The 27,461-nt window shown below is 45.8% G+C and overlaps 1 protein-coding gene and 1 pseudogene across 1 annotated transcript in view; one reads left to right on the forward strand and one right to left on the reverse strand.

Annotated features, from left to right (window-relative positions):
* The window catches only part of SCTR (secretin receptor), a 77,367-nt gene that overhangs the window by 11,158 nt on the left and 38,748 nt on the right, over positions 1-27,461 (forward strand). Inside the window, exon 2 of the mRNA XM_023762500.1 lies at positions 7,573-7,693. Within this exon, the coding sequence (XP_023618268.1) occupies positions 7,573-7,693 (121 nt within the window). The remainder of the gene's footprint in view (positions 1-7,572; positions 7,694-27,461) is intronic.
* LOC102423011 lies at positions 10,903-11,468 on the reverse strand (annotated as a pseudogene).

The raw sequence follows: 27,461 nt of genomic DNA on the forward strand, positions 1-27,461 counted from the left end.
TACCAAAAAAGGAAGCAAAGCCAGAAAAAGACATGGGATCTAGGAAACAGAGCTCCTGCCAGGAGAGATGGGGAGAGGATACCCCAAGTCATGGCCAGGTATCAGGCCCAGACTGAAGCAAGAGGGAGAGGGAGTGGGGGAGAGGTCTCCAGAGGTAAAACAAAGAACCGCGGATTGCCGTCTCACAGACCGGTCGGAGTACTTGGACATTTAGCCGGACAAAGGAAACTAATCAAATGAAAACACAAAGTAGTTATTGACCTCAGGAAAGACAAAATGTACAAGAAGAGACATAATCATTTTACAGACTAGACTCAGCAGTGGACCATATTTCACAGTCAAAAGAAATCACTAGAAATACAGATCATGCATTTAGAAATTAGGTCAAAAGAAGGATATGTAATGCATGAGGGAGAGAAGTATATGTGGGGAGATCAAAAAACATCTAAATCTTTACCTCCCATAAAAGACAGGTTTGGATAATGTCTTAAATTAGTAAACCAAGAAATAGATGTATAGGAATATAATTTTTAAGTAAGGAAATACAAATGAGAATCAACAGCTCAAAAGCATTGAAAGTGACTGCTGGGGAGCAGGTAGGGTTAGGGAAGGGAACAGCTATTTTTCATTAGAAATACTTTGATACTAGTACAAGCAAAATTTTTAGAGTATTTGCACAAACTTGATATTTAAAAAAATGATTTAAAATCAACTAATGACAAATGCTGGCAAGGATGTGGAGAAAAGGGAACCCTAGTACACTGCTGGCAGGAATGCAGACTTGTGCAGCCATTATGGAAAACAATATGGAGTTTCCTCAAAAAATTAAATATGGAACCGCCATTTGACCTAGTGATCCCACTTCTAGGAATATAACCTAAGACACCTGAAACACCAATCAGAAAGAATGTATGCACCCCTATGTTCATAGCAGGACAAGTTACAATAGCTAAGATCTGGAACAGCCCAGGTGCCCATCAGTAGATGAGTGGATAAAAAGCTGTGGTACATTTACACCATGGAATACTATGCAGCAATAAAAAAGAAGGATCTCTTACCCTTTGAGACAGCATGCAGGGACCTGGAGAGTATCATGCTAAGTGAAATAAGTCAGTCAGAGAAAGACAATTATCACATGATCTCACTTATATGTGGAATCTAATGAACAAAATAAACTGATGAACAGAGTGGATCCAGAGACATGGAAGCATGGAGGGAAGGTGGGGGAGGGTGGGTGGGTGGGAGGTAATCAACCAAAGACCTTGTATGCACATATATGCATAACCCATGGCCACAGACAAGGTCATAAAGGCCTGGGGTGGGAGGTGAGGGTGAGCTGGAGGGGGTCAATGGAGGAAAAAAGGGGACATATGTAATGCTTTCAACAATAAAGAATTATTTTTAAAAAATGGTTTAAAAAGAGTTTTTAAGGCAGTGGTTCTCAACCTTCCTAATGCCACGACATTTTAATACAGTTCCTCATGTTGTGGTGACCCCCAATTTCATTGTTACAAATTGAACATAATTAAAGCGTAGTGATTAATCACAAAAACAATATGTAATTATATATGTGTTTTCTGATGGTTTTTTTGGCCACCCCTGTGAAAGGGTTGTTCGACCCCCAAAGGGGTCGCAACCCACAGGTTGAGAACCATTGTTTTAAGGGCTAATAGCACTTGTTTTGAGGAAATTTTAAAATAAATGTTAGCAATTCTGCAAATTTTAAATAAAATTATATTTCTTTTAAATTTAATAAGTACAGTGGGGCCTTGACTTACGAGTGTCCCTACTAACGAGTTTTTTGATATATCAGCTGTCTCTCGGCCGATTTTTTGCATTGAGTTGATAGAGTAATTTGAGTTAACGAGCTCCTTAACAAGCTCGGTCTCGGAACGAATTAAACTCTTAAGTCAAGGCCCCACTTTATATAGAATTACTGGTATATGCATAAACGTACACATGGCTGCTAAATGTCAGTTTCTCCTTCCCCTCTGGCACTTAATTTAGATCATAAGGAGGCTTCTTCCCATGCATTCTCCAATCCAGGCACCTACCAGGTGGTTGCTCCATTGAACACACCATCTGCTAGCCACTCCCAGGAACTCCGAGGTCCTCTTTCCTCCACTGCTGGTCCCCATCGGGAAACTGTGGACTCAGTCTTTTCCGGAGAATACTGTTGCTGCCACATATCAAGGGACACCACAGACTTCTTTAGTTGGAATACCACTGCACAAAATTATCTTGATTTATTATATTTTAATGAAAGGATCAAGGGTAATAGAGATGTGGGCTGTTATTAACACAGAAAAATAACCCAGGTAGATGAGGATGTAAAGAAATTGAAACCCTTGTGCACTGCTGCTGGGAATGTAAAATGGTGTAGCTGCTGTGGGCAACAGTTTCGTGGTTCCTTAATAAAGTGAACATAGAAAAAAATACAATGATATTACCTTATAGCAAGCAATTTCACTTCTGGGCATACCCCCAAGAGAATTGAAACAGGGACTCAAAGAGATATTTGTATACCCATGTTTATAGCAGCATTATTCACAACTAGTAGCCCTGTGCACGAATCTGTGCACCAATAGCTCACCACCGCCCTCCTGTAGCTCCCCCTGGCCCCTCCCTTATAGCTTGCTGCCCTGCCCCCTCCTGTAGCTTGTAACCAGTAGCTCACTGCTGCCCTCCTGTAGCTCCCTCTGCCCCCCCATTCTCCCACTTGTAGCTTGCTACCCCACCCTCCTGCTGATCCGTGATCCTGTTGTTATGTGGTCGGTCATTACGCTTCACGGTGTAATGAACATTTGCATATTACATCATTATTATATAGGACAGCCAAAAGTGTAAACAACTTAAGTGTATATAAACAGATGACTGGATAAGCAAAATGTGACATATACATGCAATAAATGTTATTCAGCCTTAAATGGGGATGAAATTCTGATAGATGCTTCAACATGAGAGTGAAATAAGCCAGACTCAAAGGAATAAATACTGTATGATTCCATTTATATGAATGATTTAGAAGAGGCAAATGCATAGATTTAGAAAGTAGAACAGAGGTTACCAGGAGCTGGGAGAGGAGCAATGGGGAGTTAATGTTGATGAGACAGAGTTTCTGCTGGAATGTTGAAAAAGTTCTGGAGATGGATAATGATGATGGTTGTACAACATTGTAAATGTACTAATGCCACTGAACTGTATATCTAAACATGGTAAAATGATAAATTTTGTCATATATATTCATTACAACTTTAAAAGAAGAAATGTAAGATGAGAACTTTTCCTGGAGGAGGTGATTCCCATTGTAGGTGTTCTCTCATTTCTAATCTTTTCCACTGCTTTCAAGAGACTTCTTTGTGGAATGCCCCCTTTCTTCAGTCTCCAGCAGTGCAAATTGCCACTCACTTTGGGGAAACTTCACGCCCTCTCTACTCACCTTGCTGCTGCATAATCTACTTCCCACCCTGTCAGTCAGCGATGCTGCATAACAAAAATCCCAGTGGCATATAGCAACAGATGCCACTTCTCTCTTAGTGTTTGCAAGGGAGCAAGAGTTTGATTGATCAACCATAATATTGACAGTGATACAGTCAAGGGAAGAACATTTCTATTATCTAAGGTTCCTCATGGTGCTCTATTATGGTCACACACACTTCTTTCCCACTCTCACCCTTTCCTTAACCCCTGACAACCGCTAATATGTTCCCTATTTCTATGATTATGTCATTTCAATAACATCATATAAATGTAAGCATGAAGCATGAAACCTTTTGGGATTGGCTTTTTTTTCATTCAGCATACTTCTTTGGAGATTAATCTAGACTGATGCATGTGCCAATAATTTGTTCAGCATCTTGGATCTATAAATTTATGTCTCTTGCTGAATTTGGGAAGTTTTCAGCTCCACCCTCTTTCTTTTCTCTTTATCAACTTGTGAGCATTAGTGTAGTGTTCACAAGAAGGTATAAAACCTGGTCCTTCACTGTTGGAAGGTTTGCTTCTGAAATGGAGAGATTCCTGGGTGAACAACCTTGGTCACATCCTCTAATCACGATGGACCTTGGTTTCCTTTTGTGTTTTTTTTTCATAGGGCAGTTTTTATTTTAAGTTTATTATTTATAACAATTGACATTCAATATTATTTTATCTTAGTTTCAAGTGGATAGAATAATGATTAAACATTTATATAATTTATGAAGTGATCCCCCCTTAAGTCTAGTACCCACCTGGCACCATCCATAGTTATTACAGTATTATTAACTATATTTCCTATACTATACTTTACATACAGTGACTGTTTTATAACTACCAATTTGTATTTCTTAATCCCTTCAAATTTTTCACCCAGTCCCCATACTTCCCTCGCATCTGGCAGCTATCAGTTTGTTCTCTGCATCCATAAATCTGTCTCTGTTTTGTTTGTTCATTTATTTTGTTCTTTATATTCCATATATAAGTGAAATCATATGGTATTTGTCTTTTTCTGTCTTAATTCACTCAGCACAATACCCTCTCAGGATCAATTTGTTCTCTGCATCCATGAATCTGTCTCTGTTTTGTTTGTTCATTTATTTTGTGCTTTGTATTCCACATAGAAGTGAAGTCTTATATGGTATTTGTCTTTGTCTTATTTGACTCAGCGCAATACCCTTTGGATCCATCCATGTTGCAATAGTAAGATTTCATCCTTTTTTATGGCTGAGTCATATTCATATAACATCTTTATCCAGTTGTCTACTGATAGGCACTTAGATTGCTTGCATATCTTGGCTATTGTAAACAATGCTGCAATAAACATAGGGGTGCATATATCCTTTTGAAACAGTGTTTTGGATTTCTTCAGATAAATATCCAGAAGTGGAATTGCTGAGTCATAAGGTAATTCTATTTTTAATTTTTTGAGGACCCCCCATGCTGTTTTCCACAGTGGCTGCACCAATTTGCAAGCTCACCAACAAGGCATGAGCGTTCCCTTTACTCCAAATCCTCACTAACAAAATACCACGTGCGGGCGCACATGTACAGTGCAATTGAAACTTCGTGACCCATGCGCAGAAGTCAGTATTTTGTGGGAGAGTCGGTATTTTGTGGAAGAGCCACACTCAAGGGGCCAAAGAGCCGCATGTGGCTCGCGAGCCGCGATTTGCCAAGCCGCAGTTTGCCGACCACTGGCCTATGTTTATTTTTTCTTTGAGGAGTTTTATGGTTTCCAGTGTTACATTTAAATCTTTAATCCATTTTCAGTTTATTTTTGTATATAGTGTAAGAAGGTAGTCTAGTTTCATTTTTTTGCATGTATTTGTCCAATTTTCCCAACACTATTTATTGAATAGACTGTCTTTATTCCATTGTATGTTCTTGCCTCCTTTGCATTGACCATATTAATTGACCATATAGGTGTGGGTTCATTTCTGGGCTCTCTAATCTATATGTCTGTTTTTATACCAGTACCATGCTGTTTTGATGACTGTAGCCTTGAGGTATAGTTTGATAACAGGTAGCATGGTACCTCCAATTTTGTTCTTTCTCAATATTGCTGTGGCTGTTTGGGGTCTTTTGTGGATCCATATAAATTTTAGGATTATTTGTTTGAGTTCTGTGAAACATACCATTGATATCTTGATAGGAATTGCACTTAATCTATAGATTGCTTTGGGTAGTATAGACATTTTACCAATGTCAATTTTTCCTATCCATGAGCCCAATATAAGCTTTTATTTATTTGTATTTTCTTCGATTTCTTTCCTCAATGTCTTAAAATTTTCTGACTATGGGTCTTTTACCTCCTTGGTTAAATTTAATCCTAGATTTTTTTTATACAATTGTAAATAGGATTGTTTTTTTAATTTCTCTTTCTGATAGTTTGTTATTGGTGTGTAAAAATGGAACCAATTTTGGATTATTACTTTGTATTCTGCTACTTTACTGAATTCATTATCAGTTTTAATAGGTTTTTGGTGGAATCTTTAGGCTTTTTTCTATATAGTGTCATGTCATCTGCAAATAATGACCATTTTACTTCTTCCTTTCCAATTTAGATGCTCTTTATTTCTTTTCCTTGTCTGATTGCTGTGGCTAGGACTTTTAATACTATGTTGAATAAAAGTGGTGAAAGTGAATATTCTTGTCTTGTTCCTGACCTTAAGGGCAACGCTTTTAGCTCTTCACCATTAAAGTATGGTGTCATATAGCCTTTATTATGTTGAGGTATGTTCTCTCTATTCCCACTTTGCTGAGAGCTTTATAGGGTTTTGTTTTGTTTTGAAGAGTTTGAATAAGCCAATGTATGTGAAAAGGAATCTGGTAATATTATAAATTGTACTAGAGGCCTGGGGCACGAAAGGTCGTGCACTGGAGAGGGGTTCTCAGCCCGGCCTGAACCCTCTTGCAGTCCAGGACCCTCAGGGGATGTCTGAATGCCGGCTTGTGGCTGGATGGCCTTCTGCTGCTGCACAGCCTGCTGCTTGAACTTCAGCAGCTGCTGCACGTGCATGGGCTGAGCCACCACAATCTGTCCTGTGAACACCATCGAGTGGGTGAGTCAAGCACGAAGGCAGGCTCACCCTGAGTTCCCTGCACTTCCCTGAGTCACTGAGTTGTTCAGACTGACTGCCTTTTACAGAGAATGGCACTGGGATCAGGCCTAAGCCGGCAGTCGACAGCCCTCTCACAATCTGGGACCCCTTGGGGGATGTAACAGTGCGCCAAGTGGCAGGCGGCCAGGGAGGAGCCCGAATTGGGGCTGGGCGCCTCGCTGCTCACGCTCATCCCGGCCTGTTGCGCCTGCTGTTGCCACTTGGTAGTGCTGCCATGGAGTCGGGAGAGGCTCCCACCGTGGCAGCTGCACTCACCAGCTGTGAGCCCGGCTTCTGGCTGGAGGCGCTCCCACTGTGGGAGCACACTGACCACCAGGGGGCAACTTCTGCAATGAACGTCTGCCCCCTGGTGGTCAGTGCACATCATAGTGACCGATTGTTCCAGTTGTTCCGCTTAGGCTTTTATATATATGGCCGCTTAGGCTTTTGTATATGTAGATACTCTGTAAAAAGTGAAGTACAAGTTTGATTTGGCTATCTGTTCAGTTGTTCATTCATTCACATATTGTTTAAGTCTCAGGTACAAATGAAAGAATGAAGCCTTGCTTTGGAAATTCACTCTAGGAAGAGCTAGGAAGCCAGGACTGTGTGACAATTTTTCCTCGGCCCTCCTGTTCAACTCCTCCCTGAAGTCAGCTTTCAAAACCTGAAAAATAAACACAGCTGGAGTGGAATACATGAAGTCCTACAGAGTAATAGTGAGGTGCCCAGAGAGCAAATAGCTTGTTGGACTGGAAGCCTTTATAAATTTAAGGGCAAGATTTGCAGTGGACAAGCTGCAGATTGCTGTTCTGACCTCCTTCCCAGAAGTGACTGCCTGGACCTCACTATGGACTAGGAGATTCTTGTGGGCTGGGCTTTGTCTCCCTGAATTTGAATCCCATTGTCTAGCACCATTCTTGCTCACAGTAAGTCCTTATGGGGTAGAGCCAACTTAGCTGCAATGATGAGATTCTTGGTTTTGGACTTGCAGGTTGGAGCCCTCCCTCGACTGTGCGATGTGCTGCGGGTGCTGCGGGAGGAGCGGGACCAGTGCCTGCAAGAACTCTCTGGAGAGAGGACAGGAGACCGTGGCACGGTGCCGCCAGCCCCAGGTGCGTAGCCCACCTTAGTCCACTCCTGACATGAATCGTGTCCAGTTCCACTGTGTCAGGGGAAGCTGGGCCTCTGGACCAGGATGGGGATGTAGGGGCTGGGCCAGCTGTATTCAATCAGGTAATCAGCTCGTGATCAGTGTATGCACATCCAAAAGCCAGATTACCACCATTCTTTCTTTCTCTGGGCTTGTGCACACAGCCAAGGTTTTTGTACCATTAACGTCTGCGTGATAACTTCACCAAGTTTGGTAAGAATTCCTTGTCAAGGCATGTACCTCTCGTCCATTCTCTCACTTCCAGTGCTAGTTTGATGAGTAAGGTAGTCAGAATGGCAGGGTTGGGTCAGAAAACCCTGGGGTCTCTAGTGTGCGACCATGGACAAATTATTTAACCATCTGGGCCACAGATCCCTGGTCTATAAAGTGGTTGTCTACTTCAGAATTATAACGATACACGAGAGAAAATATGTTAAATTTATCAATTTAAATATTAATTCTTATTACTAATCAAGACTTTAAATATTATTAATTTGATATTTAAATGTTAATTTTATTTCCAGTCCCTTCCTTAACATATCTTCTTTGCTTTCCCTCATCTAAGGACAAGGAAGGGTTGCATTAAGAAAACAATCCATTACAGGTATTCAAATAAAAACTTGTACACAAGTGTTCATAGTAACACTAGCCTAGAGATAGAAACAACCCAAGTGTCTGTCAGCTGATGAATGATAAACAAAATGCGTGTATGTCCAATGGAATATTATTGGGTCTTAAAAAGGAATGAAGTACTGATACATACTATGGCATGGATGAATATTAAAACATGTTAAGAAGCCAGTTATAAAAGATCATGTATTATATGTTTCTATTTTTATGATATGTCAACTTTAGGTAAATCTTTAGAGACAGAAATCATACTTACATTTAAGTATTTAATCCATTTCAAGTTTATTCTTGTGTCTGATGTAAGTTGGTAGTCTAGTTTCATTTTTTTGCATGTACCTGTCTAATTTTCCCAACATCATTTATTGAAGAGATTGTCTTTATTCCATTGTATGCTCCTGCCTCCTTTGTCAAATATTCATTGACCATAAAGGTATGAGTTTATTTCTGGGCTCTCTGTTCTGTTCCATTGATTTATATGCCTGCTCTTGTGTCAATACCAGGCTGTTTTGATTATAGTGGCTTTGTAGTATAGTTTGACATCTGGTATTGTGATTCCTCCAACTTTGTTCTTCTTTCTCAAGATTGTTGAGGCTATTTGGGGTCTTTTTTGATTCCATATAATATTTTTTCTAGATCTGTGAGATATTCCATTGGTATTTTAATAGGAATTTCACTGAATCTATAGATTGATTTGGGTAATATGGGCATTTTAATGATGTCAATTCTTCCAATCCATGAATACAGTATATGTCTCCACATATTTGTATCATCCTCAGTTTCTTTCCTCAATATCTTATAATTTTCCAAGTATAGGTCTTTTACCTCCTTGGTCAAATTTACAAGTATTCCTAGGTACTTTATTCTTTGTTATTGTTGCAATACTAAATAGAATTATTTCTTAATTTCTCTTTCTGATAGTTCATTATTGGTGTATAAAAATGCCACCAATTTCTGAATATTAATTTTTTATCCTGCTACTATGGCAAATTCATTTATTAGACCTAGGAATTTTTAGGAGTTTCTATGTACAATATCATGTTATCTGTGAATAATGACAGTTTTACTTCCTCCTTTCCAACATAGTACTTCCAGTACCATGTTGAATAAGAGTGGTGAAAGAGGACATCCCTGTCTTGTCCTGATCTTAAGGGGAATGCTTTTAGATTTTGCCCATTGAGTATGATGTTGGCTGTGGGTTTGTCATATATGGAGTTTATTATGTTGAGGTATGATCCCTCTATCCCTACATTGCTGAGAGTTTTTATCATAAACGGGTTTTAATTAGATGCTTTTTTTGCATCTATTGACAACATCATGTGATTTTAATTTTTAATTTTGTTTATGTGATGTATCATGTTTATTGATTTGCAAATATTGCACCAACCTGGCATTTCTGGAATAAATCCCACTTGATCATGTTGTATGTTCTTTTTAATGTATTGCTGGATCTGCTTTGCTAATATTTTGTTGAAGATTTTAGCATCTATGTTCATTAGGGATGTTGGTCTAAACTTTCCTTTCTATTTAAGTCCATTGCCCATTTTTAAATAGGGTTGTTCAGTTTTTTGTTGAGTTGTAGGAGTTCTTTATATATTCTGGATATTAGCCCCTTGTAAAATATATGATTCTCATATTGTGTAGATTGCCTTTTTACTGTGTTGAGTGTGTCCTTTGATTCACAGAAGTTTTTAAGTTTGCCATAGTCCCATGTATCTGTTTTTACTTTCATTGTCTGTTCTTTTGGTGGTGTCATATCCAAGAAAGCATTGCCACATCCAAGCTCATTAAGATTTCCTCCTATGTTTTCTTTTAAGAATTTTGTAGTTTTTGCTCTTATAGGTTCTTGGTCCATGTTGAGTTCATTTTTGTATATGGTGTGAGGTAAGAGTCCAACTTCATCCTTTTGCAAGTGGATATCTAGTTTTTCCAGCACCATTTATTGAAAGACTATACTTTTCCATGGAAGAGTCTTGGCAAATCTGTCAAAATTCACTTGACCATATATGTGAGGGTCTATTTCTTGGCCTTATTTTCTATTCCATAGGTCTTCATGTCTCCCTTCATGCCAATACCACACTAATTTGAATACTGTGGCTTTAGTAAGTTTTGAAATCAGGAAATGTGCGATTTCAACTTTGTTATTTTTTTTTCAAGATTGTTTTGGCTATTTCCAGGTCCTTTGAAATTCCATAAAAATTTTAGGGTGGATTTTTCTATTTCTGTAAATAATATTAAATAAATACTAAATGAATAAATATTAAGTAAAATATTTCTTTCACTGGGATTTTGATAGAGATTGCTAAATCTGTCAATCACTTTGGGTAGTATTGACATATCTAGCAATATTCAATCATCAAATCCATAAGCCCAGATATCTTTACATTTATTGCATCTTCTTTAATTTCTTTCAGCAACATTTTATAATATTCACACGGGTTAGTTTATTCCTAAGTATTTTATTCTTTTGGAAACTATTATAAGTTGGATTTGTTGCATTTTTAAAATGTTGTTTCACACTGCTTTACTTAGGGGGTTCTGTTTTCACTCCTCAATAGATTTTATGTATTTCTCATGCTTCTTCATGCATTGGCTCATCTGGTTCTGAAAAGTTATTCAGTGTCATCTTGATCAGCCAACCATCTTCCTAACAAGATTTGTTGAAAAGCCCAAGATTTTCTGCACGAGCTTCATTCATTTCAGTTACTTCTGATAAAGGAGAATAGAGTTCACTAGCAGCTTTCACACTTTCCAAAGCACCAAACTCATCTTGTTTGTTCAATTATGTCCCAATTTTAGGCAGACTTCAGGAAACATTTCCCAAAGCTTCCTGTGCAAAAATTGCTGATTCCCACTGTTCCAGGACTATTTTCTGTTGTTATCCATTCATGTTTCTCTGTGAATTTACCCACATAGAGCCGACTGGGGCCGGTGGACAGCATCCAGATGGTGCTCGCCCTCAGGCCCCAGGGCTGGGGGGCAGGAGCAGTGGGCGCTGCCTAGGCGGTGTGCAGGCTGCAGACCACCACCTGCACACTCCGCACTGCTTGCAGCTCTTTGTTTGCTGGAGTGTGGGGGTCACTGCACAACTCCTTGGCCACCCCAGCCATTGGGGGTGGAGGTGAGTTGGCTCCTTGAATCTGTTTTTTAATTTCCTTTTCAGGTTGTTTCTCATTAGTGTATAGAAATGCAACTGATTTTTGTATGTTGATTTGATATCTATCCTGCAACTTTGCTGAATCCATGTATTAGTTCTAACAGTTTCTTTTGTAGAATATTGAGGGTTTTCTACATATAAGATCATATCATCTGCAAACAGAGGTAATTTTACTTCTTTCCTTCCAATTCAGATGCCTTTTATTTCTTCTTCTTGCCTAATTGCTATATCTAGTACTTCCAGTACTTCCAGAAAACAAGTGCCCAAAGCAGGCATTCTTGTCTTGTTCCTGGTCTTACAGGAAAAGCTTTCAGTCTTTTACCCCTGAGTATGATGTTTGCTCTGGGCTTTTCATATGTGGCCTATTCCTAGCTTAAGTTTTGTTTGTTTTTTATTTTTATCATGAAAAGGTATTGAATCTTGTCAAATGCTTTCTCTGCATCTGAGATGATCATGTGATTTTTGTCTTTCATTTTGTTAATATGGTGCATTACATTGAATGATTTTCATATGCTGAATCACTCTTACATTGCAGGAATACTTTTCAATTCAATTCAGTTTTCTAGTATTTTGTTGAGGATTTTTGTATCAATGTTTATCAGTGATATTAGTCTGTAGTTTTCTTTTCTTGTAGACTCTGTGTGGCTTTGGTATAGAGTAATGCTGATCGCATAGAGTGATTCTGAGAGTGTTTTCTCCTTTTCAGTTTTTTGTAAGAGTTTGAGGAGGATTAGTGCTGCTAATTCTTATTTAAATGCTTGGTAGAGTTCATTAGTGAAGTCATCTGGGCTTTTCTTTGTTGGAAGATTTTTGTTGTTATAGATTCAACTTCCTTGCTGATTAGCAGTCTGCTCAAATTTTCTATTTGTTCATGCTTCCATCTTGGTAAATTGTGTGTTTCTAGGAATTTATCTATTTCATCTAGGTTGTCCAGTTTGTTGGTATATAGGCGACACATATCTTTTTGCAATACTCTTCTCTCCAAGTCATGACCTTTGTTCTTCAAATTCTTGAGCTGTTGGTTGTCGGGTTTCCCATTGTCCACCACGGCCAGTCTCATGACTCCTTCCCTGGCTCCAACCATGGCACTGTGTCAACACTTCCAAGAACTTGGTCACTATGACCACTGTGCCACTGTGCCTTCCTCCTTTCACCTGCCTCTGCAGAGCCTTGTCCTCTACCTGCTGTCCTGCTTCAGCAGCTCGGGTGAAGACTACTGCCTGACCGGAAATGTGTTGTGGGCTGAAAGGGAGAAAGAGCTTTGATCTCTTCTGTGAATTTTACCCCATTTTTAAAAAGAAAGAAAGAGGAAGAGGAGGGTAGAGAAGGGGTTCAGCCCTTTAAATTATACAGACTCTGTGATCTTGAACTAGTTGCTTGATGTCTCTGGATCTCATCTATTTTATGGGGTTAGTGTGAAATTAAAAGCATTCATTCAAAAAATATTTAGTGCTTACTTTTATGAGGTAAGTATGGTGAGAATAAAGGATACAATGGTGAGAAAAAAGGAACATAGACTCAGCTCTTATCACGTACGAATGTATTTACTGCCTATGACAGATTAGCTTTATCAAACAGGAGCTGATTTTTTGTACTTTACAAAAATCCAGAACTGGTGCAAAGTTCCAGGATGTCATCAGATTCCAGATTCCTTCTGTCCTTCTGCTTAATGTGTGGCATTTGCCTAATGGTCAGATGATGGCTGCTATACTGCCAGAGAGGAGTGGAGAGCACCTGTTTTTTTCTGACATGAAGAAGAAGGTACAAGAAGGAAAGATGAGATATACTGGACGCCAAACTTTCCTAAAGCTCTCCAGGTGGCTTTTGTTTATACTTCATCAGCCAGAACTGGACTGCCTGGCCACCTCTCTATGCAACAGAAGCTGGAGACTGACATTGCTAGCTGTGCATGTGGCCACCTTGAAGGAGGTCTTGTTCTTTTAGTGAGAAAGGAGAATGGGCAATGGACCATCTCTGCCTCAGCCATTGTAACTCTGGTGAGGTAGACATTGGAACACAGCCTGGGGATGTGAGCTCAAAAGGCAGCAGGACCACAGCACAGAGGACCTCATTGAACATGTGGAGGACTTTTATTCTGACCCTAAGAGCAATGGAAAGACCTGGCAAGTCTTAAAGGGGAGTGATGTGGAAGGTGCATTGGAGTAAAATCAGAGACCCACTGTGAGGTCTGCACAATATGTAATGGTCACTGGGACTAGAAAGACTGTATTCCTTTGAATTACCCAGAAGCAGGCCCTGCGAGGATTTAAATATGAGTAGCTTGGTTTCCAGCCATGATAGCAGCATAGGTAAACACTATACTCGCCTCCTTCCACAACCACATCAGAATTATAACTAAACTACAAAAAAAACCATCATGCAGAACCCCCTGAAGTCTAGCTGAACAGAAATGCTGAAAGTAAGGATATACAGAAGAAGCCACGTTAAGACTGGTCAGAGGGGTGGAGACGCAGAATGGGCTGGTCCCATATGCATGTGTGGTGGATAAAAATTTGGAGGGATATCTCAGTTTTGAAGGTCCCCCTGAGGAGCCAGGGGTCCCAGCCCCACAACAGATTCCCCAGCCCAGGGTTCCAGTGCTGGGAAGAGAAGTTCCCATAACTTCTGGCTGTAAAAAACAGCAGGAATTGTAGCTGAGTGAGATAGAAGGCTACTAGAGTCCCAGACATTCCTCTTAAAGGGCCCACACATGGGTCCTTGGATTCCCTCTCTCTGACTTCCAGTGCTGGGGCAGCAACTCAAAGGTGCCAGTGATATACCAGGAAGAACTGGAGTGTCTGGCATGAGGGTACAAGCTGAGGGGCAGCTTTCTCCCAGATGGCAGAAGCCATTGTTGCTTTGCTGAGCCCACACCCTGCAGTACAGGCAGGTGCCATATCTGAGTCTCCATCAACCTGGCTAACACTGTTCACCCCACCCTGGAGATTCCCTGAGACCCTGTCCCACCTATCTTGTAGGCCCACCCAGGCCACTTCCAGTGACTTTTCTTTATAAATGGCCTGTCTTGGCTCATGCTGCAGACTTTCCTAAAATCTCTCAAAAGTTCACAAACTCTAAACAAGCAGCACCTGGCCTTGGCATGCCCTCTACCTCTTGCTAAGTGGCCTTGAGCCTGGCACTAGCAGCAGCCAGCCTCAATTCACAGCTTAGCTTTTCTCAGGCACCTCCAAGCCCAGCACAAGTGGCAAATATCTGCAGATCACTTTGTAGCTCAGACTGAGTGGCCCTGGGCAGTGGATGATCTTGGCCTGCAGCTCCCACAAGGCTCAAGAAGCAACATATCTGGTGGCCAGCTCTAGAGCACCACCCAATCACCTCCACAAACCACACACCCAAAGGACAAACTTGGCAGCCACCAGAGTCTTGATAAAGGGAATCCTGCTCTGTAGGGTCAGCCTCCGCACAACAGCTGTAGTCACGACCAGTTCTCATAACCAATCAGCCTGAGAGTCAATCCCTCCCATTGAAGTGCCAACAGCACTCAAGGCTGAACTACCACAGGAAAGCACACACTACCCAAACAAGGGACATTCCTGGAGCACCTAGTTCAGAGAGACTGTACCACTGGGCCCCATAGGATACCTACTAAATAAGACCACCCTACAAGACCTGGCAATTTACCTAATTCATAGAAACAAACAGAGAAGGCCATAATAAGGAGACAAAAAAATATGTCCCCAATGAAAGAACAGAATAAAATTCCAGAAAAAGAACAAAACAAAGTGGAGACCAGCAATCTACCAGATGCAGAGATCAAAACACTTACTAGTTATAACAATACTCAATGATCTTAGTGAGAACTTCAACAAAGAGATAGAAAACATAAAAATGGAGATAGAAAACATAAAGAAGGGTAAGAAATGAATATAATAACTGAAATGAAGAATACTGGTACATTAGAGGAAATTTATTGGGTAGTAGATTAAATGAAGCAAAGGATTGAATCAGTGATTTGGAAGATAAGAAAGCATCCAAACAGAGCAGCAAAAAGAGAAAGGAATTTTTAAAAATAAGGATAGTTTAAGGAGCCTCTGGGAAAACATGAAGTATACCAATATTCGTATCATAGGGGTACCAGAAGGAGAAGAGAAAGAACAAGGAATTGAAAACTTATTTGAAAAAATAATAACAGAGAACTTCCCTAACCTGAAGAAGGAAATAGACATACAAGTCCAGGAAGTGCAGAGAGTCCCAAACAATATGAACCCAAGGAGGCTCACAACAAGACACATAATAATTAAAATGCCAAAGGTTAAAGACTAAGAGAGACTCTTAAAAGCAGCAAGAGAAAGAGATACCTACAAGGGAGCTCCCATAAGACTGTCAGCTGATTTCTCAACAGACAGGAAGAGAGTGGCAAGAAATATTCAGTGATGGAAAGCAAGGACCTACAGCTAAGATTCTTCTACCTAGCAAGGCTATCATTCAGAATTAAAGGACAGATAAAGAGCTTCCCAGAGAAGAAAAAGCTAAAGGAGTTCATCACCATCAAACCATATTACATAAAATGTTTAAGGGACCAGAAGAAGAAGAAGAAGAAGAAGAAGAAGAAGAAGAAGAAGAAGAAGAAGAAGAAGGAGGAGGAGGATAAAAATATAAATAGTAATTTGGCAATGACTAAATATCTATCAATAATTATTTTAAATGTAAATGAATTAAAAGCTCCAACAAAAGACATGGGGTGGCTAAATGGATAAGAAAACAAGACTGATACATATGCTGTCTATAAGAGACTCAATTCAGATTGAAAGACACACACAGACTGAAAGTAATGGGATGGAAAAAGAAGTGGTGATATATACAATGGAATATGATTCAACCATAAAAAAAATGAAATCGTGCCATCTGCAATACCATGGAAGGACCTAGAGGGTATTGTGCTAAGTGAAATAAGTCAGACAGAAAGACAGATGCCCAATGATTTCACGTATATGTGGAATCTAAAAAACAAAACAAACAAACAAACAAAATGGAAACAAACTTATAGACACAGAGACATTTTGATGGTTGCCAGATGTGAGAGAGGTTGGGGAATGGGTGAAAAAGGTGAAAGAATTAAGAAGTACAAGTTGAGCCCTAGCTAGTTTGGCTCAGTGGATAGAGCATTGGCCTATGGACTGAAGGTTCCTGGGTTCGATTTCAGTCAAGGGCACATGCCTGGGTTGCAGTTTCGATCCCCAGTAGGGGGCATGCAGGAGGCAGCCGATCAATGATTCTCTCTTATCATTGATGTTTCTCTCTCTCGCTCTCTCTCTCTCTCTCTCTCTCTCTCCCTTCCTCTCTCTCTCTCTCTCTCTCTCCCTTCCTCTCTGAAATCAATAAAAACATATTTTAAAAAAAGAAGTACAAGTTGATAATTACAAATCAATATAGGGAATATAATCAGTAATATTGTAATGACTATGTATGGTGTCAGATGGGTACTAGATTTATTGGGGGGATCACTTCATAAGGTGTATAAATGTCTAATCACTATGATGTACACCTGAAAGTAATATACTATTGTATGTGGCATTTGGCAGGTGATTCCAGGAAAGCCCAATAGGGGTTGGGGAATGGAGACAGAGAAGGAAAGGAGGTTAGAATTTGCAGTATCACTGTGGGCAATGAGAACTTAATCCCCCTGGGGCATTTGAGGAGCCAGCACAGAACACACACCTGGGAGAGGCAAAGGAGCTGGCCTATTTGTCCACCAGCTCCCCATCAGTTAGAGCCTGGGGCTGCTTCTGAGGAGGGAACATTAAGTAATTCCCCTGCACTCCCAGCCTACTGCGCTTGTGGGCAAAGTGGATTCCTATGGCTGGAGAAAGCCCTGTCAAAGGGATTTCCAGGCCAGCATTTGAAAGTGAGGTTGGCCTGTGCAAAAAGTCAAGATCAAGGAGACATGAGCAGGGTCGGCTCCTGGGGCAGGTGGGGGAGAGGAATGGACACGTGTAAGGGCTGTTTAGGGGGTAACACTGACAGGATGTGGTCATAAATTGGCTGGGGGTGGTGGTGAGGTGGGAGAGAGTGGGTACAGGATGACTCACAGTGTTTAACCTCAGCAACTGAAGGAAGAAGTGAAGGGAGACCAGGTATTTGGGAGCAAAGAGATGAAGATTATGAGCTGTGGATTATGAGATGTGTGGAATCAAGGTTTCAGAACAGGTCAGGGTTGGTGACTTTTCGTCCAGGAGGCAACGCGGCTGTGGTTGCATGAGGTGAAGGGGTGAGAGGGGAAAGAGGAAGCGCCCAGGAGCGGTTCTCAGGGTCCCCAGCACTCCTCGTGAGGAGCAGCCAGAGGCAGGAGGAAAATCAGGGTGTCGTGGGCGGCAGGGGCCAAGCAGTTTGGATGCCGCAGTGGGCTGTAGCCACTTCACTCATCCGCTGCCTGAGGCACAGGGACAGGCTGACTTCATCCCATAGTCCCAGCCTTCCCTTCCTCTCTACTGGCTACGCAAGCTGCCTGTGGGGAGCAAGACCACGGCCTTATGGTGCTCACTGGGCACCACTGAGCCAGAGCCTCCTGGTCTCCTGAAAACTGCCTGGAACAGCAGACAGCGAGGCACCAACAAGGCCAGCCTTGGGTGCAGCAGAGTTGGTAGCTGCCTCTGTCTGCATGTCCCTAAGATGAATGCCTAAAGATGACAGGGCAAGGGGCTTTCATTCAGCCCTGAGAGAATGCCAAGCATTTGAGAGAGATGATGGCAAACTGAGAAGTAATGTTATGTTTAAACTAGAGGCCCAGTGCACGAATGTGTGCACATTGAAAGGAAATTAATTAGAAGAAATATATTAGAGGCCGGGTAGGGACCACGGGAGGTTGGCTCCAGGGCGTGTCCGGTCTGTCTCGTGCCTAGTCCAGATCTGCTGGATCCTAGCAGCAAGCTACCCTACCAGTAGGCGTGTCTGCCCCCTGGTGGTCAGTGTGCCTCATAGCAATTGATCAAACGAATGGTCGGACACTTAGCATATTAGGCTTTTATTATATAGAGAATTAGCATGTGAGGTGTTTAAAATGTCCCAGTGTTCTCCAGTGGTTCTCCCATGATGAAGTCCAGCTCCTTGGCCTCCAGACCAGTCCAGGCCTCCAGACTAAACATTTCCACTTGGCTCATCCAAATTGCTTTTAATTTCCTGACTGTGTCACTTTCTCTCATGCCTCTGGTCCTTTGCACATGCTGACCCCTCTGCTACAACACCATTCTTCTTCACTCTGCCAACCGCTCTCCCTTTTAGACTCCACCAGGAATGGATGCCTGGAGCTCCATTGGCTTAGCTGGCTTCCCTGACACCTGCAGGACCCCATTTCTCTCCTGGCACCTCGGCACTGCATGTAGAAGTTTCCTGGACTGTTCCTGCCTCCGCCTGAGTAGGAACTGTGCCACTCTCCTCTTCTTCCCCAGTGCATGGCACAGGGCCTGCAAGACCAAGTACTCATTGTGTTTGTTGACTGACTGACTGAGTGAAGAGTGAATGCATATTCTTGACTGAGAGCAGGGAAAGAGGAGAGAAAAAAGAGAGCTGACCCCAAGGAGAGAGTGAAGGCAGAGCAGGGCATTTGAGGGTGCAGGGCTCCCACAGAGGATGTGGGTGGCCCCCAACTTGCTGAACTTGTCACAAACTAGCTGAAGTGAGCTGTGCAGTACATGTCACCATGGAGGGGCGCTCTCCAGAGCATGATCAGGGAGCAGAAAGGCGAGCGCTTTGCTCTCCTAGGGGCTCCCGTGAAGAGCATGGAGTGGCTCTGCCGACCCCACTCAGGCCCCAAGTGGCCCCTTTGGCAGGGCCTCTTGCTCAACCTTCTGGGTTCCCCATGTTCCTGTTGGGCTCCCCCAGTGCAAAGGGAGATTTGCTCCCGTGACCACGGAGCAGGTCTGGGCTGCTAGGCCACCACAGTCTGCGTCTGGTGAACTGAGTCAGGGCCAAGTGCCAGGCTAGGTCAGCTCTGGCCCAAACTCAGACATGATGGCCGAGAGACTCCACTCCTCTGCCCCTCAGCTGGCACGCTTTAACATGAGGATAATAATCGTATGACCCGGGAGGCTGCTGAGAACACGTGAAGGCATCTCGCTGTAGCAGGAGCCTCTCAGCCGGCCTCTGCCAGCTCCTCGGTGCAGACAGGCTGCCCTCTGCCATGGAGGGTGGGGTCCAGCTGGGCCCCCCTCCACCTGAGCACTCAGCCGTGCCCAGCAGGCTCCTCTCCTGTGACCCGCTTGCCAGTTACCCTGCAGATGCCGACCTCACGTTTCTGGTCCTCGGGGAAACTGTAAGCATGTCCGTGCCCAGGTGGACTGGGCTGGGGCAGGCCTGGTGACTGGTCCTGCTGGTGGTCCTCATGGTGCATCCAGGGCTGAGGAACTCATCAGGGACCTCACCCTGGTTCTGCCTCTAATTTCCTGGGGAGATGTGGGTAGGGCCCTGACCGCACCCCTCTCATCTGGATTTCTCTCTCTTCGTGTGAGAAAAGGCTGAGCTGGACTTGCAAGGTTTGAGACTGTGGGTGGCAGGGTGGCCAGGCTGGCCCCACCCACCACACCTGGCTCAGGCCACTTGGATGTGCTTTGCATGTTGGCCCTTGCAATTTTCATCTAGGAAAGCGGTCTGTGGCTTTGAAAACCTGGTCCACAAGTCCCTGAGGCAGAGGATGTCCGGGCCCCGGCCGCTGGGAAAGGCTTCAGGCTGCTCTGCGGAGAGGTTGGGAGGCAGAGCCAAGCACCCAGCGTGGAGTTTAGAACAGATGTGGTGGACGAGGGGAGATTCCAAAGACAGAAGGGAGCAGAGCACTGACAAAGGGGCAGAGCCGTGGGGTGGGCACGCCCACCGTGTCCACATCAGAACCCAGCTGGTGGCAGCCTGGCAGCCCCCGAGGAGCAGGACCCCTGGAGTCCAGGGCCACCGCTGCCTGGCCCACAGGACCGCCATCCTCAGCAAGGTCTGCCCGGCACCCACGGCGGAGAGGGCTGGTGGCCTCTTCCTTGGGGCACGGGGTTAATGGTTAAACTCCTGGTCCTCTCTGGGGAGGAAGTTAATGTTTGAACACCAGACGAGTCACAGGAAATGCCACTCATGGAACTGTCACCAAGCTCAGCAACTTATCACAAATAAAAAATTAACTCTCCGGCTATTCCGGGTTCCGCGGCCAAGGCCTTCGCAGCGTTCTGTGGGAATGTTTCAGGGTCACCCTGCTAGCCGCACGGCCTGCTCTCCCGAGCTATTTATTGCTCTGTTTACAGAAGCTGATGCCCCTCAGAGCTGGCTGGCGGGAGGCCTTTGGCTCTCCCGAGGGAAGAATGTTCCAGAGAGACGGTGTGGTGGCAGGACAGATGTGGGCTTGGCTGTCAGACAGATCTGGGCGTGTGGATGGCTGTCACGTAGAGGCCTATGACCTTGAGCAAGACACGGATCCTCCTTGGGCCTTCGTGTCCTCGCCTTTAAAATGGGGACATGCCATCCCGTTTTCTTTTTGCCTCTGCCAGCTGGTTGTCCACTCCCAAGGATCATGGGCTGGAAGGAATGGCTGGCTATTTTTGGGGGGGAGATTTTTTCTCTTGAGGTAAAATTCACATACATTTAGAGTGAGCAATTAAAGGCATTTAGTTAATTGTACATATTAAACCCAGTATGTTTCATTACATTTAATTTTTACATGTGATTAACCAGTGTTTAATTCTTTCATTTTATGAATGTAATTTAAGCAATCTTCATTTATGGTCAAATGATGTTTTCTACATTGTTTCTTTTTTAAAAAAAATATTTTTATTGATTTCAGAGAGGAAGGAAGAGGGAGAGAGAAACAGAAACATCAATGATGAGAGAGAATCATTGATCAGCTGCCTCCTGCATACCCCCCACTGGGGATCGAGCCCACTACCCGGGTGTGTGCCCTGACCGGGAATCAAACCCTTACCTCCTGGTTCATAGGTTGACGCTCAACCACTGCGCCACGCCGGCTGGGCTCTACATTTTTTCTTAAAAAACAAGTATTACTTAGGTTTTGATATCAGTTGCATGCTTGCAAGTATTATTAGGTTGTATGTTTCATTAACCGAGAAGAGGATCTGTTAAAATATCCCATTCTGGAGGTCTAATGCATTTGTATAATTGTGTCAATATTCTGTATATGTTCTGGTGTAATAGTGCTAAATACATACACCTTTAGACAAAAAAAAAAAATGTTGGAGTTAACATTCACAATACCATGTAGCTACCACCTTATCTAGTTCCAAAACTTTTCATCACCCCAAAATAAAACCCCATACCCGTGAAGTAATCACTCCTCACCCTCCCCTCTCCCCTGGCCCTGATAACCACTAATCCACTTTCTCTCTCTATGCATTTGCTGACTCCGGGCATTTCATATAGATGGGACCCTACAGTAGTTGACCTGTTGTGTCTGCCTTCTTCCACTGAGCATACTGTTTTTGAGGTTCGTCCACGTTGTAGCATGTTTCAGTATTTCATACGTGTCAGCTTTAAATGCACTTTTCTCTGACAAACATTCCCGGGTTCTTTTCTCGATTCTTCTTCTGGTTCCTGGTGGCTTTGGGTAGCCAAGCCCTTCCCCCTGCCCGGGGACATCCCCTGACCCGCCCACAGCGCACGCCTCCCACCCTTTCCTTGGCACAGCTGATCTTGGCTCCTTCTTCAGAAACAAGTAACTTCTGTTTGTATAACATTTTAGACATTTTCTTGTTTACTCCTTAGACCAAGCTGCGCAGTCAGTACCACTATCCCCATTTCACAGATGAGGAAGTGGAGGCGCTGAGAGGCCCGGGAGCACTCAGAGCTGAAACAGGACTCTCAGCCTAAATCTTTTGACTCTGAATCCTGAGGATTTTCTAGTTTACAATCCAGACTGAGAGGGCCTTACCCTCCCAAGAAGGGATCTGCTTCAGAAAAAGAAGGGACTGTCGATACCAATTAATCTTTCATTGGTGTGACAGGTACATGAAGCTAAGAGCTTAGGTCCGGTGAGGACGAGTTCTCGGGCCAGAGGAGGAGGTTGTGTGGGGCCGGGAACAGTGTGTGCAGTTCCGGGCGGGAAGGGCTCAGCGTACGTGTTCAGAGCTCGCCTGCCTCACCTGGAGCTGGCCTCTTGGAGGGAGATTCGCGGGCGGCCCCAGATCCAGCCTCAGCCTCCGGTTGGAAGGTCCTTTATCTCATTTAGTGCAGCCTCCATTCACCGCCGCCAGCATTTCCCAGCCTCCTCATTCCGTGACCCTTTCTGCTTGAATACTTCAGTGGCGGGAAAGGCACTACTTCCAAGGCAGTTCATTCCATGAACCAGACTGTCTGTGCTTCTTGGTTGAAAGAGAAGCACCCGCCTCCCCGCCCCCAGGCCGTTCCTCCTGTGCTGTGCTTTCAAAATGCCTTCCCACGCCAGCGCTCCAGCCAACCCAAGGAGGGCACTACTCGCTGACCTGACTGCCACAGGCGGCCATCAGCCAGGCCCAGGAACCCCCCAGGCTGCTTCTTGGATGTGTAGGGATGGGCTGCGGGCTGAGAAGGGCGAGGGAAGACAAGAAGCAAGAAACCAGGGCTGCGCAGGAGCAGGAGCGCCTCCTGAGAGAAAGGGTGTGTGGAGGTGAGGGGGTCCTGAAGGTGCTAGAAGGTGGATATGGCAGCTCCAGGCAGGGACAGCGTTAACACTGACAGGGGCAGATCCTGGCCCCACCTCGCTGCGTCACTGCAGCCTGACACATTGCTCCTGAAATAGTCCAGATGATGGACAGGCCATCCGAGCTTGTTTATAAATAAACCAAGGACTGCAGACGGAGCCCGCCGTGGCGAACGCAGGGCAGACCTGCAGTGCACGCGGGGCACCCGGCTGGGGGCATCGAGAGACTGGCACTGGCCTTTGCCCTGTCCCAGCCCCTGCCCACAGCCAGCCCTGCCTCTGGGGCCACCTCTTTTTCTCAGGACGGTGGCAGGACAGAGGGACCCAGTGTTCTCTGGGCCTGGCCCAGTGCCAGGGGCTTCACACGTATGAAGGAAACAGTCCTTGTCCATAAACTCCAGTGGGAAAAAATAGAACGTTCTCCGTTTTCTATAACTTTAATTCTGGCCCCATTCTCCTGGGATGGCAGGAACCTTCCCCACCGAGATCCACGTGGCACATGTCTGAGGAGCCCAGAGTGGTGGCTGACAGCCTGCCCCAGGCCCGGCCCCACCTGGGCTTCTCGGGAGGCGTGGGCTCTGCAGCTGCCCGTGTGCCGCTCATCGGGACGTGACTCACAGCCATCTCGCCTCTCAACTACTCCTGTAGGTGGGCAGGCACCAGGGCGCTCAGCCTCTTTCTGGAACCTTCTATGTCCTGCTCATCACTTCCATTCCCTGTCTCCCCAGTCTGAGGAAAGTCTTGCTCCTTTTGTTTCCTCCTAAACATTTGGATTACACCAGTGTTCCTGTCATCCCCCCTCCCAGCCCTTTGGGGTTGCAGCCAGGAAGACTGTAGGTTTTCCTGCCGCCCCGCAGAGCCCATGAACCAGTGATCTGAGGAGGAAGAGAGAGAGAAAGGGGAAGACATACCATGAGACAAAAAAGGAACAAAGGTTAATATATTGAAAAATATTGCACTGCACACACAAATCACTTAATTCTCACTAAAATCCTGGGGTATTACTATGCCCATTTTATAGACGAGGAAACTGAGGCTGAAAGGGGTAAGGGGCAAGGCCTAGGTGGATTGGGGTCCAAAGCTCACCCTAGCTCCACCACACCACCTGCCTCAGGCCAGTATCCCATGCTGTCCACTCGGGCCGGGCCCTCGGCAGGCACCGCTGCTCTCGCAGATGGCATTTGTGGTCTGATGCTGTCTTTTCTTGTGTCCCCACTTAGACTTCCCCAGCCGTTCATCCCATCCCCTCCGGCCAGGCAGGCATGACGACAGGTGACCATTTGAAATGGTGAGGGGTGGGAGGCGTGCCCTCACCTGCCCTGGGCCCTGCCACTCTCACAGCAGCTGATTTCTGTCTGTTTCAGCCCTGCCTCCCAGAGGAAGTGAGCCCTCCTAGGGCTCAGTAGCAGTGGCCCTGTTTACAAAGCTCTCCCATCAGATTGCCCTCCCCCCCAACTCGGGCGTCCGGCTTTGCCACTATGTTCCTAAAACTACCAGGCCCCCACAGTGGCCTGAATCCTTCGCATTGTCCCTTCCTTCCAGAGCTCCCGGGGAGACTAGGACAGGACGCCCTCCGCCCTCCCCCAGCCCAGAGCAGGAGCTGGTGGGGATGGGGCCTGAGATCCTCCCTCACACCCTGGAGCTAAGGCGGTCCCCTGCAAGCAGCCGGAGGTGCACAGAGCTCCTTGCTCCCCCCACCTTATTCCCCCCTCCACCACCACCCCCCCCCCCACCACCACCACCCAGCTGCAGCCGCACCACCTGTGCTGGGATTTCCTTAGTAATTTTCCCTTTAAAACAACTGACTTTCCCCCCATGGTGCTGCACATGAGATCTTAGACTGACTCATCCTAGTAACTGCAGCCTGGCCTTTGCCCCCGCTCTCCCCATTTCTCCCACCCAGCCCCGGACCACCCTTCTACTCTCTGGTCTGTGAGTCTGCCGTCTTTGGGCTCCACAGATGAGTGAGGTCACGTGGTATTTGTCTTTCTGTGTCGAGCCTATTTCATTTAGCGTAATGTCCTCCAGGTTCATCCATGCTATCAGAAGTGGCTGGATTTCCCTCCTTTTAAGGCTGAGTAGTATTTTATTGTAATTTTCTTTATCCGTTCATCCTTCCATGGACAGTAGGTTGTTTTCCCATCTTGGACATTGTGAACATGCTGCAGGGAATGGAGAGGCTACAGCTATCTCTTTAAGATACTTAATTCTTTCCTTTAGATAAATACCCGGAAGTGGAATTGTTGGATCGTATGATAATTCCACAATTAATTTTTTGAGGAGCCTCCATACTGCTTGCCGCAGTGGCTACACCAGCTCACATTCCCACCAACAGTACATGAGGGCTCCCTTTTCTCCAAATGACTTTTTACTAACTTAACCTCATCATAAACAATAGTAGCTATAAAACCACAAATGTGATATGCTAGTTGTATAACTTTTGGACACACATTTAAAATTCTCTTTAAGAATGTGTCACTATTAAAAGTAAAGTGTTCTACCACGTCCCAGCTAACAGTGCTCGCCACGCAGGAGGTGTCCCTGACGCTGGGCGCTGGGTCTGACCCACACCGTCCGTGACCAGACGGGGAAGCCGAGGCTGGGAGCGAGTGTGGCATGTCGTGGGCTCAGGACACGAGCGATGTGTGTGGGGTTAGCACCCAGGTCTGCTGCCACTAAGGGTAGCCCAGCAGGTGGGGTCCGAGTCGCACCATTATAAGCTCTGTCACCTGCACATGTCACTTTACCCCTGGAGCCCGGTTTTGTCCTCTCTGCTGTGGGGCAGTGACCCTGCCTGACCCCTACAGGCTCCACAGTGTCTGATCGTGTCCAGAACAGGCCAGATGGCCCCTTTCCCCCCTTTTCTCTCTCCAGGGCTGCTGTGGAGGGCATGGCAGTGAACCACTGGCCGGGGACCCCACTGGGGAGTCGGCCCCCCTTTCTTCCTCACCTCTCACACCACCATTTCTACCCTGCCTTTTGCCAGTACCAGGCCACTGTCCCTGCGGGCCCAGCCCTGCATGACCTGGGTCAGGAAGCCTGCCAGAGGCGCTGGCACCCTCCGCATCTGTCTGGCCAGCCAGACATGGGTAGTCCAGCCTCGTGGACTGGAGCCGTGGGCCAGTGTCCTGCTGACCTGGTCAGCCCAGCCCTGGATCCATTTCTCCCAAAGTGAGGGAAGAGGCTCCTGCATTCTTTACAGCCGGGAAGGGCGCCCCTGCTTCTGATCCAGGCGATGCTGCGGAGCTGGCAGGGAGGCTGTGCCCTGGCTGAGGGCTGCACCCCCCCGGGGTCTCTGCAGGAGTGGGGGTGAGGGCCCAGCTCCGCCTCCAGGCTTCACTCGCGGTCATCGGTGAAGAGCCCTCCCAGGACCATGTCACCGTCCCAGGGGAATCTGGGGAGGCCAGAGCCCCGGGCCTGCGAGCTCCAGGGCCCCTGACAGGCCTGGCGAGTGGTGTCCACAGCTGGAGTCGAGGCAGCCAGTAGCCGGGCCGGTGGGGGTTCTGGGTCAGTTCCAGAGGGAGAGGGGCTCTGCCCTCCTCAGCTGGGCGCCCTGTGAGAGCCGGGTGAAGGTCCAGGAATATCTGAGGGGCTCTCATCCCCCACATTCCTCAAAGGTCAGACACATGGTTCTTGGGTCCCATAGATGCGGTGAGAGTCCTGTGGGAGCCACACCCAAACCTGCCTCTGTCCATGGCCTCTCCCTCCCTTCCCACATCTCCCTCCCAAGACCACAACCTGTGCTGTCGTCCTGGGGCTGCTTTACCTCCAGAGCCCTCGGCCCCACATCCTGATCTAGGCCTGGCCTCCTTCCCGCTCCCCCCCTCTCCCCCACCTCCCTCTGGGGGCTGGTCCTACTGCCTCACCTTCCCAACCCTCCAGTCCCCTCCCAGCATCCTCAGCCTGGCTCCCGTGGGGAGGGCTCTGGGAAGCTGGCATTGGTGCCACCTGGAGACAGGACACGTGGGCAGAGCCTGTGCCGTGGCACCAAGCAGGGTGGCTAGCCAGTCCTGGCCTCCATTTCCTGGCTCGGTGACTCCAGGAACCCCCTGGCTGCGCTGCGGTGGATTGAATGAGCTCCCAGGTGTAACCCAAGCAGAGCTGGCAGGCAGAGGATGGAGGCCAGGGCCTGAACATGGAGTTTAGGTCAAGTGTGTTCCGTGCCTACGCTGTGCCCGGCCCGTCGCAGGTGCAGGCCTGCAGCAGTGGGGGCTCGCACAGGCTTTGGCTCTCACGGGCCCTCCGCCCCGTGCAGGAGCCGCCTGCACCCCGGCCACCAGGTGGAGCTGCCTGAGCAGACCTCCCTGGTCCTGGGAGGCTGCCTGC

This window comes from Myotis lucifugus, unplaced genomic scaffold, assembly GCF_000147115.1.
Source record: "Myotis lucifugus unplaced genomic scaffold, Myoluc2.0 scaffold_247, whole genome shotgun sequence".
Classification (NCBI taxonomy): domain Eukaryota; kingdom Metazoa; phylum Chordata; class Mammalia; order Chiroptera; family Vespertilionidae; genus Myotis; species Myotis lucifugus.